Source organism: Phoxinus phoxinus, assembly GCF_949152265.1.
Source record: "Phoxinus phoxinus genome assembly, chromosome: 11".
NCBI lineage: Eukaryota > Metazoa > Chordata > Actinopteri > Cypriniformes > Leuciscidae > Phoxinus > Phoxinus phoxinus.
In genome coordinates this window covers 30,021,359-30,034,611 of record NC_136886.1, presented here as the reverse complement: position 1 = coordinate 30,034,611, position 13,253 = coordinate 30,021,359, and the positions used below count along the sequence as shown (strand labels likewise).

At 38.8% G+C, this 13,253-nt stretch overlaps 1 protein-coding gene across 2 annotated transcripts; it reads left to right on the top strand.

The window, feature by feature from the left end:
• The first annotated feature begins 5,013 nt into the window (after positions 1 to 5,013).
• On the top strand, positions 5,014 to 12,887 carry nfil3-5 (nuclear factor, interleukin 3 regulated, member 5). 2 transcript variants are annotated; one of them, XM_079629645.1, is made up of 3 exons: positions 5,028 to 5,586; positions 7,372 to 7,443; positions 8,889 to 12,881. In XM_079629645.1, the coding sequence occupies exon 3, from the start codon at positions 9,326 to 9,328 to the stop codon at positions 11,108 to 11,110; it is 1,785 nt and encodes a 594-aa protein (XP_079485771.1). In that variant the 5' UTR covers positions 5,028 to 5,586; positions 7,372 to 7,443; positions 8,889 to 9,325; the 3' UTR covers positions 11,111 to 12,881. The 2 variants fall into 2 exon arrangements, with proteins under 2 accessions (XP_079485770.1, XP_079485771.1); XM_079629644.1 differs by lacking the exon at positions 7,372 to 7,443 and having other exon boundaries at positions 5,014 to 5,586; positions 8,889 to 12,887.
• The last annotated feature ends 366 nt before the right edge of the window (positions 12,888 to 13,253 follow it).

Below are 13,253 nucleotides of genomic sequence, written 5' to 3'. Positions count from 1 at the left end.
GAAGACTGGAGAAATGATGCTGAAAATTCAGCTTTACCATCAATGGAATAAATTACATTTTAAAATATATTAAATTAGAAAACAGTTAATTTAAATTGTTATATTATTTCACAATATTACAGTATTTTTGATCAAATGCGATCTGGGTTCATAATATTTTGAGTTGCCTCTTCCATCATTGATGACTGCATCAACCTTTGATATAGAGAGCATGAGTAAGAGTGGTGAAGCTGGATCTCACCTGGGCAACTAGGGAGAATCGAATTGTGAAAAAGGGTCAAAAACAATATATTTGTGATGCTTATTTTAAATAATAGATTATTTTTTTTAAATAAGCATCATGCAGAGCAGAACTGCACATATTCATCTAGTAAATTATACTTAATTTAACTCACATGAACCTCACATACTCAGTAGTTGACGGATCTTTACAGGACAACAGTCTTTTTGTCTCCCACAGTTCTGAAGACCAAGCGGCTGAGTACAGCAACAGCTTCAATGTCAAAGCAGCGTCAGCATCTAAACGGCTATTTAAAGATGTGAGAGTGAAAGTCATCGATTCCCTATAGTAAGGTGTGACTTCAACATACAAAGCTGAAAGAAACATTGGGGGAATGAAAATCAGAATCAGAGGGAAATGAGGTGAATAACACTGATGTAAAAGCACCTAACCCTGGTTTTAAGCCTAAACTTGACATAAACTGTAAATGTGCCCCTTAAATCTGATTGTTTGATTGCGATGTTGATCCAGGAACATGTTGTATTCGGTGAAATCACTTTCACCGTGTTCTTATACCAAGGCGTGAGTAGAAATAAACTATTTATTTCCCCTAGAGATTCCCACAGTTCGCAGCTACATGTTCAATGTCAACATCAGCACTTCTGTTGCCATTTTAAGCAGCGGGAGACAAAGTTATTGATTCATGAATGCATTTTTTGCTCAATGTTAAACATGCAAAGCAATGCAAAAAGAAACAAGCCAGCAGCAGTGGATCGAAGCAGAAGGTGTACAAGCTCATCCGCCTGAATTGTGCTCTGTATTATTCCGTATGGCTTTCGGGCAGATGTTCGGGCTGATCCGTGTTTGGTTTATCAGTATAAACTTATTATTGAAGCAGCTTTGCTAATAGCGGGTAAGTAATCATAGAGTCAGTTTGAAAAGTGTGAAATGGAAACAATAATACTATATACTAATACTACTATAATATACTATTATATTTGTCTTGAGACTGTTTGTCTAAGACAACAGAAATATTTTTTTCTGAGGCACGTTTATAAAAGCTACTTAAACATTTGACTAAGGCCTAATCCTGGCTTAATCTAGAATCCAGGCCTATATTTACACCACTAATACATGTCCAGAAAATCATTAATTAGCTAATAATTAATTATTAGAAAAAAAATATTATTATTAATAATAATACTGTATGTCTGATATAGACAACATAATATTTTACTAAATATACTTGATGTTGTGTTTCCAATCTTATAATGTGTTAGGTCAGAAGGCAACAATCTTTAATAGCCAATCCTGATACATGATTTTATGCAGTAAACCATGGATCATTGAAAACAGAAAATTATAGAAATATCAGCATTACTTTTTTGTCCTAATAAACACCTTGTAGGGTCATGACCTTGAGCACAAGGCTAGTAATGGCTAAATTACGTAAAACCTAAAACATGAATAATTTTTTTAACAGGCACAGTTATAATAATAATTGTTATGAAAAGAATGAAAATATTATTATTAATAATAATACTGTATGTCTGATATAGACAACATAATATTTTACTAAATATACTTGATGTTGTGTTTCCAATCTTATAATGTGTTAGGTCAGAAGGCAACAATCTTTAATAGTCAATCCTGATACATGATTTTATGCAGTAAATCATGGATCATTGAAAACAGAAAATTATAGAAATATCAGCATTACTTTTTTGTCCTAATAAACACCTTGTAGGGTCATGACCTTGAGCACAAGGCTAGTAATGGCTAAATTACGTAAAACCTAAAACATGAATAATTTTTTTAACAGGCACAGTTATAATAATAATTGTTATTATGTATAAATTATGATTAACAACCACATTTAACCCTCTGGTATTTTTTTTTTTTTTTTTTTTTTTTTTTTACTTCAGCAATAATTTGCCAAGTGTCGTCTTTGAAAAGAGATCAGTATGTGCATTCAAGATTTACGACAGTTTAAGGCAGAAATTTTATTGTCAGGTCCATGCTCAAAAAGTGAATAAATGGATTATAACTACAGCATAAATATAATTTAGTGCCATAAAATCCCCTAAAAATACAAAATATGAAATAAATAAAAACATTATTGAACTAAAATATAGTACATTCATTTCATTGAAATAAAATAAATAAATGTTTTAAATGTTACCATGTGTGTGTGTGTGGTGGGGGGGCACTACCAAGCTTTGTTTACATATTTATTGGTTGGCTGTTGACTATGACACAATAAAATTTGTGTTTTTAAAATGTACTTTATACCAATAAACAACATGTAGATCTACAACATAAAGATGGCCTTGATTTGAAAACACAGGTGTAATTTTATTAGGCGTTCTGCTTTTATGAATGAGGCAGGATTTCATAATATTGCCCCGACTCATAACTACTAACATCTGCTCCCCTTGGATCTCAGATCTACTAGTGGACCGGCAAGCAGACAATACAGCTCCACAGAGGATGCCTACGCTGCTTCCTGTTCCATGATCCACATTAGATAAACACACATTGGGTTCTTTGTCTCTCCCAGCACCCCTCATCAACCCCTCTCTCTCTGCAAGGAGGAAGGGGGGTGTGGGGTGGTGTGGGTTTGGACCAGTTGCTAGGCAGGCAGCATAACGGTTGCCTAGGGAACTGTAGCAGACGCAGCTGTGAGTGAATGGGGGAGAATGCAGAGGGGGAGGGAAAGGCAAGTTCAAGGCCAAAACCCCCAATCTGCGTAGTGTCCGTCAGCACCGCAACAGATGAAGGGGGAGCGCATGCATGGGCCTAAAACTGGCATGTCTCCTGCCACGACCCTCTTGATCTTAGCACTTCACTAGGATGTTCTAGCGTGGTGAAAGAGAGCAAGAGGTCACATGTTATAAAGATTGTTGCAGCTGCATGGCTTTAAAATATTGGTGCTACTGGTAAAAATACACATATAGTTGAGTTGATTTGTATCAATACATTCTAAGGTTCACATACAAATTTGTGGGGAAAATAATTGTCTTACCATACTTGAATTTGAATGTAAATTGAACAAACTTTCCCTCAAAAGAACATGAGTCAAGTACATTTACCCTGATGTGTTTTAGGCGATTGCTTAAAGGGATAGTTCACCCAAAAAATGTAATTCTGTTTACTCACCCTCAAGTTGTTCCACGCCTATATGAACTTCTTTCTATCCTTTAAACACAAAAGAAGATATTTTGAAGAATGTCGGTAACCAAACAGTTGATGGACCCCATTGACATTTAGATTTTTTTTTCTCCATACACAAGTCAGTGGGTCCATTAACTGTTTGGTTACCGACATTCTTCAAAATAGCATTTTTTTTGTTTGTTTGTATTCAGCCGAAGAAAGAAATTCATACAGGTTTGGATTGGAACACCTTGAGGGTGAATAAAATGTATTTATTATTAATTTAATGATGATAGAATTAAAACATTTTGGGTGTACGATCCCTTTAAACAGGTATAAGGATTCAAAGGAAACGGTTGGAATACCCACTTAGACGTTAAATATTTGTTTATGTATATTTAGTGTCTTCTGAGAACTGTAGGCTACTGTTGCCTGCATCATTGTTCAGGTCAAGGAACTTACAGTAAAACAGGAACAAACCTACTCATTCATGTCGGGTAATATGTGACTTGGAACAAAAATTACACAGACACGTCGCACACATAACCAAATGTCTGTAAATGCATACAAGAACAAAATGTTAAGAATGTAACTTGAACTTGCCTTCCTGTTCTGAGACTGTATATGTGTGGCCTGTATCATGTTTTGAAAGAGGAATACCTTCTTAAAAAAGCTGTCCTGCCAGCAATAATAGCAGTTCTGGGCAACTGAAAATCAAATACAGAACTAAAACTAAATAAAACTCATTAGCAGGATAAACGTGTTTATTTGGCTCATTACTATTTATAATTTGGTGCATATAATCTAATGTTATATTAGGTGTATTTAACTATTTACTTAAAAATTAGGTTACAATTTATTTCGATAGTTCACTTTAGACGTTCTACTAACTTTAAGTAACTTCGCAACTACATGTCAACTAACTCTCAACATGTATTAGTGGACTGTCTGCATAATATCTGCTAACACTTTAAGTGGACAATCAAAATAAAGTTACAGTGCAATTACAGTTTAACTGCTAATTTGCAAGTAAAATATACAGGTATACTACATTTACAACAATAATATACATCCTCTGTCTAGATTATCATTTGAATTTGCTAATATTTCATCAGATTAATAATAATAATAATATATGTCTGACATAGCCTGAGAACATAATATTTTACTAAAAAAGACAAAGTTTTGTCTGTGGTTTTATAATTAGTAAGGCCAGTAGGGAACAATCTTTAACAGTCTATATACATTATTTTATTCAGTAAAACAGGCACAGATTATTGAAAACTTAAAAAATATAGATTTTTTTTTTGTAGGGTCATGACCTTGAGCACAAGCTTGGCTAAATTAGCCTACCTGTAAAAACATGAACAGTGTTACTTTTTAACAGAGTTATACCACACATATTTAAATGTTTGAGATATAGACGATAGATAGATAGATAGATAGATAGATAGATAGATAGATAGATAGATAGATAGATAGATAGATAGATAGATAGATAGATAGATAGATAGATAGATCTAATATTCCTTTGGTTAGCATCACGTTTGTAGTCACATTAGACTTTTCTTTGGGCCAAAGTGTCTTTTATGCAATTGTGAATCTTTACGCAACATTGCCAGTATCGTAACCTCCTTCTTACAGAGAAGCTGTTGAATACACAGAGGCGTGTTGGAGCAACTGCACACACACTGCTGCTATATGCCATCGGTGTATGAGGTGAATGTCGTTACAAGGAACCTGAGAAGAGCTTTTTTTGACCAACTCCGTCCCCGGTTTCTTCGGTCATTTCGGCGGGAGGCTTGTGTATCGTCATGATGAACAAGAACGTGACTAGGCACCCAAAGCTCCGTGTTATGCAACCGCTGACCTACTAACACACATTCGAGGACGACAAGAGGAGAGAGTGTGTGTACGTGTGTGTGTGTAAGAGAGGAAAATTGGAGCAAAGCCTCCGACATAACACAAGGACGAAGAGGGAGGGAGAGATAGACGGCGAATAGCAGCACATTCAGGGAGTCACATTAATCGACACAAAGCCGGTGAGTGGATCACGACCCACACGGGACATTTTCAGCCCAGACTGAAGTTGTAAAAGGAAGAAAGACCAGAATCGGGACGAGAAACGGCATATAGAGGCGCGGACGTGCGATTTATTGAAGAATAAAAGAGGATTCTTTCGTTTAACTAAACGAATGCGCCATTTCACATAGGTGAGTTCAACTGCACTCCGTTTATCATATAATATTTTATAATATGTGCTGGTTGTATTGTGTTTTACAGAGCTTGTAGCAGGCTAAACAGTTGTAGGCTAGGCTCTTACCTTGCAACGTGGTCAGGCATGTTATTGTTCACATGGAAACCGACTCAGGGTCTGCATGGCTCTCAAATGCTTCGCTGACTGCGAATTTTATTGGTTTTCAATGGTTCTTACTTTATGGTTTATGTTTGCCTATTTTAGATTGTAATATAGCAACAGATTATCTCGCATTGTGCACTGCATACATTTTCACATTCAATGTCAAGGCGAGACGGTCGTGGCGTGGGGGAGGTGGTGATCATTACGAAATCCAAAAGCATTGTGGCTGTGGGTCAGTTAATGTCTGTGCATTTCATTGCGGCGGCACCATTCCCGTGCATTTCAGTTGCAAGTCAGCGTTTCTTACAAAGGTTGTTAAACTAACGCGTGGCGGCTTGCATCTCCCGACAGGATAAAGCGATGCCACGCGAATGGATGTTGGATTGCACGATGTTCAGTGGCGAGCAGAGAAAGACCCTCTTCAGATGCGCGAGATATTCAAAAATCGCGTCACCATAGGGAATCAAAATCACGTAATGTGATTATGTATCATGTGGGTTATTGTACAATTTGAAGCGACGTAAAACTTTTGGTTGAGATGAGGATGAGGGTTAGTTACTTACAAGCATACTAATGCGCAAACCATTCAAATGTTAAATAATTTATATAAGTCTATAGTGTGGGGACAAAAAAAAATGTGATGCAATCCTCATTGCATGCTTGGCTTAATGACCTACTCCTAAACTAAGTATGCCCCTTAACAATTCCACCACTCCCCGTTCAGCAATGCCAGGAATCTGAAACTGCCTCACATTGCTCCCAAACTTCTTACAATACGAAGCATCAGTCCGAAAACCAAATTAGAGCATTCAAAAGATGTACAGGTGGTGAGTTTACTCCACTACATAAACTAATCTGAAGGTTAGTCTCTAGTCTGACAACTTGCTGTGAACTTCATTTTCATAGACCGCTATTGTGATTTTAGCATTAACCCCTGTAATTAAGAGTCTAGCCAAAACACTCACAGTCACACTGGCCTACTTGGCTTTTAGGTTGGAAGGAAGACTAGAGGCGTAACAGTTCTGCTTGCATGTGACTGGGTGAACACATGCAGGGAGGCTTCCAGCTGTAAACATGATCCATGTGGGACGGTGCATAACGGTTTAATGGGACCTCAAGCTCTTTTTCCTCAAATGTAGACTCTTAATTTTTGGAAGAGGAAAAGTAAACAAGCTAAGGGAACCAATAACACAAATGTGTATGTGGTCAAAATATCGTTAGGAGGGTTATGTCTCCCCTCTTTTTCTTTGAGCACCATTACTATCCTAAGCCACTTATCTACCATAAAATAAAGGTTTACAGATACTAAATTTATAGTAACTTGAGTGTCTGAGCTCACCATGTCCTAAAATGATCCTCTAGTGTGATAACAATCTGGCATCCAGCCACAACCTGCACTATACTGCATGCTCTGATTCACGGCTGATTAGTGATATTACAAAAGCTGGACTGTATCGGACAAGCCTTGTGGTGTAAGAGCAGAAAACCTCATTTTGAAATCTTCCTCCCTTTCTCAATGCGTTTCAGGAAAATGCTAGTGCATTTGACGCGTATTAGTGCATCACTGGCATGAATCATGGTTCGCTTTAATCTAATATTCTGTTGATGACGTATTTGCTTTTTTTCTGTACCTCCGCAGTGCTGGTAAATTCCTCTCTCATCCCCCATTTGGAATCCTTAACTCCTCCCTCACCCAAGCACACTATTTTTGGTAGGCACTATAATTCCTCCCCACTTGCTCTGACGCACTCTCTCACAGACACACAGCCGCGGACGCACACACCGTTGCCGCCCCACTGACCTATTTTACAGCATAGCGTTGGACCCGGTGCGCGCACGCACCGTGTTTACGGAGCAGCCGGTTTCTAGGTCAGTGGGACACACACGCAACGTCCACCACCCTTCCCGTGCTCTCGTTTACGTTCCTACTGAAAAATTATCCTGCATGGACCATACTTTGTGCTTCCATGTTTTCTGGAATCTTAGTCCCACAGTGCTGTGAGCCTAACCACAATCGACAAAGTTACCCACAAATTTAGAAATACAAAGTAATACTCTCTCGTGTGGTTAAAGATAAGGGAAAATTCAATCAGGCTTAAACAAAACAGGCATAGGCAAAGTTCTATGTTTGCTTTTGAGAACAATGGGGTGTTTGTGTTGTACTTTTTTGTTCCTCTTCCTCTTTTTGACGTTGAACTATGAGAATGCCGGGTTTTGAAGTTGTGTTTTAGTGATGGTGCAATAGCTGTGTGTGGTTATGTAACATGAACTCAGATTCTCACGATGAGCTGCAAAATAGGATGAGCTAACAAATCAAGGACAAAGTCCTAATAGTTTTAGCACAGTAACAAAAATACATTATTCTCTACTACCGAATAAAGCATAAACCTTAACAAAACCGTATTATAAAAAATAGCACAATAAGAAGTCATTAAAAAAAGATAGTTGTGTACATGTACTCATTTTTAATAAACGAAATGTTCTTGGTTACATTGTCAATAAATGATGTTTGGATCACTAATAAATGATGCCAAGAGAATGAGGGATATTCCGGATATTCCACACCTTTAGTTCCCTGCAGTCCTGGCAGTCAGTCAGGTGTCTCTGATTATGTGACAGTGCAGTATCTTACACAATAAGTATTCTACTGCAGCATGGCCTGATCTCCTACTCGCTGTGCTACTCTACTCTACTGACCTACATTTCTTTAGAGCTCATAGAACAGAGGAAAAGCAGAACATTTCAGTTGCTGCCAAGATTGGAAATGGAACACTGGGTTGTTTCCGAATTATTACATGAGAATAAATTTTGCTAATGCATCATTTGACATTCGTCCATGGTATTTATCATAAAAAAGGGTCTTCACAAAACCCTCATATGAAAGTCAATCACATTGTGTAATTGGAGGGATTGAAATTACTTCTACAGTTAAACTACACACACACAACTACAACAAAGTCAAAAATACAAAAGAGAGGTAATGCCACCACTGCAATAAAGTAGAATACTTTTTCATACATTCGAAATAATATACCATTCATAATAACTGATCCTACTCTTTTAATTCTTGTTACCTTTAACTCTATGATGTAGTTGTTTTTGTTCATTCTTGTGGACACATTTCAGTAAACAACTCCTGTTTCATTGTCTTTACAGATCTGTTCAACAGAGACTGGGATAAAACATTGAGCTGAGACGGATCTGATGAACGATCAAGTTGATTCTCCAACCGAAATCCCAGCCTATACAACCACGTCACCCATCAAGAACAAGGAGCTTTGCCAAGTCAACAAATTTACATTGTCTAAAATCTGAGAGAACTGAAAGCAAGCTAAACAAAAAAAGAAGACCATCCCTTTTCTGGGACAAAAAAAAACTTGGAACACACTTATCCAATGACGGTTGTTTTTGTTGCCTTCCATCTTTTTCTTATCTTTTTGACCAATCTGGACACTTGAAAGGTTTGAAGACTGCATACTGGCAATTAAGTTTGTTTTTGAAGTTTCAATCAGAAACAAATCTTTAGTATTAAAACATAAAATTTCAATGTCCACTGAGTGCCAGTTATACAAACTGGCCTCAATAGGACCACAATGGAAAGCCTAAATCTTCCAACCCAAAACAACAGTGCCAGTTTGGACACATTAGAAACGTTCTCAAACTACAGTGAGAGTTTACCATCACCTCGAATTGCGAGCCCTCCTCGTCAAGGCCGACTAATAAAACAAAAACCCAACTCCAGCTGTCGACGGAAGCGGGAGTTCATCTCGGATGAGAAAAAAGATGCATCCTACTGGGAAAAGCGACGCAAGAATAACGAGGCTGCAAAGAGGTCAAGGGAGAAACGCCGGCTCAATGATATGGTGCTGGAGAACAGGGTAATGGCACTGAATGATGAAAACGTGCGGCTGAAGACAGAGCTCCTGCAATTGAAATTAAGATTTGGACTCATAAGCTCTGCCTCTTATATGGAAAAGACCCAGCAGATCACCAATGGTAGTGAGGCAGCGACTAATGGAGCTAATGGTACAGGAGCAACTTCTGGAAATCCATATTACTCGAGCAGTGGATACTCTAGTGCTTCTCAGGTCATGATGAACTCTGATTCCTCAGAGGCTGAGCAGCCGACCAGGAGTGAACGCCACTCAACGTTACACAAGTACTCCCCCCGTGGATCACTGTCCGACATGTCTGATGGATCTTCACGGGACAGTCCTGAACCTATAAACTTTGACATCAAACACGAAAGCTCTGGAATGGACATTAACAGGCTTGAGGCAAGTGTTCTTAATGGCATGTTCAATGGCCATCAAAGTCTCGGACGACTTGAGTCTCACCAACCTCAAGAAATGGAGCAGCAAGAAGGCGTCAACAACCCAGCCCCTCCATCTGCCACACCCCAAAGAAGTGTCATCCTCTTTCGTTCCGGAAGCAACTCCTACCCTGTTGAGAGCCAAAGGGTTGAGGACATGGAGCAGCAGGTGGCATCCCAAACACAACCAAATGGGCAAATCACCCATTTTACTCAAACAGGGTGCAGTCTACAAATAAGACCTGATGGTTTAGAGACTCTTTCAGAGGTGGCGCAGCAGCTGGCAAGGAGGTCTTTGGATTCACCAAACTATGAGTTCACCAACGGCAAGGCAGATGCCGGGGAGAGCAGGCGGTTTGTCATACAGCAACAAGACCTGAGTGTTCAAGGACAATGCAGAAGTCAGGTTCAAGACAGCACCCCAAATTCTTTTGCCCCAGATTTGCTCAGTGAGGCCGGAAAAGCCCTTGTATGCCAGCGGTCCAATCCCTACCTCGGCACTCTGAACGAGGAGCCACCAGAGCTAACGTATGAAGGTTGCCCAAGAGCAGATGGCTTCTACCAAGAGCACTCCTCCTCAGGCAAGGACACCTCCTCTAGTGACGGAGACCCACGCAGCTCCGATAAAGAAGCCTCCACTGACGATGAATCTCCCTCATCCTCTTCCTCTGATACTGGTGGATTTCACGCCATCCACCAGTCAGCATCCTCACCCACCATGATCATCAGTGATTCTTACCTGTACGGAGACAACCAAGGTGAAATGAAAGGCACTGCTCTGCCACACAAGCTAAGACTTAAGTATAGAGCACTGTCCAATGGTGGCTCCCAAGACGTCCTGGCCACAACGTCACCTGATTCCGCTCTGCCTCAGCACCCCTACCTGGCGCTAGCACAGGTTAACCAGCAGCAAGGCAGCAGCTCTGGAAGCAAGGAAGGCGAGAGTGAGACAGCAGATGAACTTTACATGCAACAGTTTCCTTCCAGAGAGATGGAAGAGGGATGGAAGGAAAGTGGGAAGAGGAGTTCAGGAGGACGAGGTAGCAGAAACAAGAAACGTGACTGAAACTGGCACATCTCATCCTTTAAATGAGTTAAGACAGGACTTGTTCAAATGTCATCTTTACCATCCTATAGAAAGAAAAAAGAAAATGGTACCAGTTCATTGCATGAAAGTCTATTGCTTATACAGGACAACAACAAGAACGTAACTTGTGTTCTTGGTCTGTTTTCTTATCAAGAGCGATTCTGTGACTTTTAATGCAGCTCTGTTCTCGAACATTTTTTAATAAGCACTTAAACTGTAACTTAAAAAAGTTACAAAGAGGAAATTGAGCTCTTTCTAATGATCTTTTTCCTCTTTCAAAACAAAGCTCTGTATAGCAACCTTTGACTCCACCTTTGAATATTTACATATCTCTGCCATGTTTTGTAGCTTAGTTAAATTGATGGGTAGTTCCTGAACCCAAGTAGTTTTTGCCACACTTCATGGAGTTAAAGACTCAAGTCCTTTTCTCCCTACTGATTTCAGAAGAAAAAACCTCAACAGATTTATGCCTGTCTCTCTCCTCCTCTGCCTTTGGACTTTAGCATTATTGAAGCACTTGGAATATTATAATACTGTGAGTGACATGACTAAACATATCATATTTCAGTACATTTTATGAAAAATGGCAACGTCAATCTTTAAGAGTAGAAAAGTGGGAGAAAGACTACGAACACTGTCTACTTCTTACTGTTTGAATTCCTGTATAGTCTAATCCTAATGTTTATGTCTGATGCTTCCATTATATTTTCTAAGTCATCGTATTTATGTCACTGTATCATTTGAGAGATACCAGAATGTTCTCTTCATAGTGTTTTGGTCATTCATAGGTCAACGCTAACCAGTGAAAATCACCTTTTGTCCATTACATTGCTATACTGTATCAGTGTAAAGGAGCCTGATGGATTGATGACCCTCTCCAAAGGTCACTGTGACCAGTCCTTTTTTTTAAAAAAGAAAGAAAAAAAAAGAATTTGCAATCTACCTGACATTTAGCCAAATTCGAGTAAAAGCCCTTTCAGAAATGTCAAGGTGGTCTCTTCCAAGTTAATATGCGGACTGTACAAAGTGTAAAATATATCATTGCCATCTCAAGATGGTCGTGTCCTCTGTGGTCAGGCTTCAGAGACGCCTCACATGCTACCTCATGAGAAGAAACGGTTGAGGTTACTCAGAACTGAAGAGTTTCTCCTTTGGTGCGTGTAGCCCATTGCATCATCATACCCATTACATGTTGCATATAAAAGTTAACACACAGTAAAATGCTGCAGCACACAACTAAGTGTTACCTAGACACAAATTCAGTCCTACTAGTTGTCTTTGTAGAATTTACCACAGCTGAAAGCTGCTTCTGCACTGAATTTTTTTCATCAGATTTTATACAATCTGTGTTTATTGTTCCCAAACAGGTGCCTGGCACTGGCCATTATGTAAAAAGTGTACAGACAAATTCTCTTTTGAGTATTTTAAGTTTGTATCAAGTTTATTTTGGCATTCTATAATAATAATTATTAATATTGTATTTTTATTTTATTTTATATTCCGATGCTATTATTCTTTTTGGGTTGATATTTCTTGTGTCTGTTGTCTGTTCACCTCAATGTGAGACAGTATGTATTTTCATGTCCTGTTCATCTATTTCACCTCTGTACCCTGGTGTATTGTGTGGTATTTACTGAAGTTTAAAAAAAAAGAAAAAAAAAGATGTTTGTTAAAAGAGGTGGACGTACTTGTCAAGGTGCTCAGAATGACACTAAAGGAGTGGAAAGAAAAATAAAACATGTTGTATGTTGAATTTAAGTCGCCTAATGTTGTTTATACTACTCGGCAAGCCTCAATGCCCCATGATAAAGTGTTTCCATAAACAATCCCAACACATGCACTTTCACAAGATTTAAAACCAGACCAAAAGAATAACAGATAGACTTTATACTTCCAACTTGACTTTTCCTCTCCCCTTCTAGCACGATAAAACTAATTAAAATGAGAGCTTTGCAAATGCATAGGGACACTTTGTACTCCTGCAGGGCGCAAGAGTCATCCAATATGATGTAACACTGGCTAAGTCACAGCACTTATGTCACAGCCCACAGACACACACACACAGGGATCTGCAACCAAATAGAAGTACACATATAAATGCTTTCATGTTCTCTGATCAATG

Coding starts and splice junctions, on each gene's coding strand:
- nfil3-5 (XM_079629644.1), top strand. CDS start 9,326: ATGGAAAGCCTAAATCTTCCAACCCAAAACAACAGTGCCAGTTTGGAC.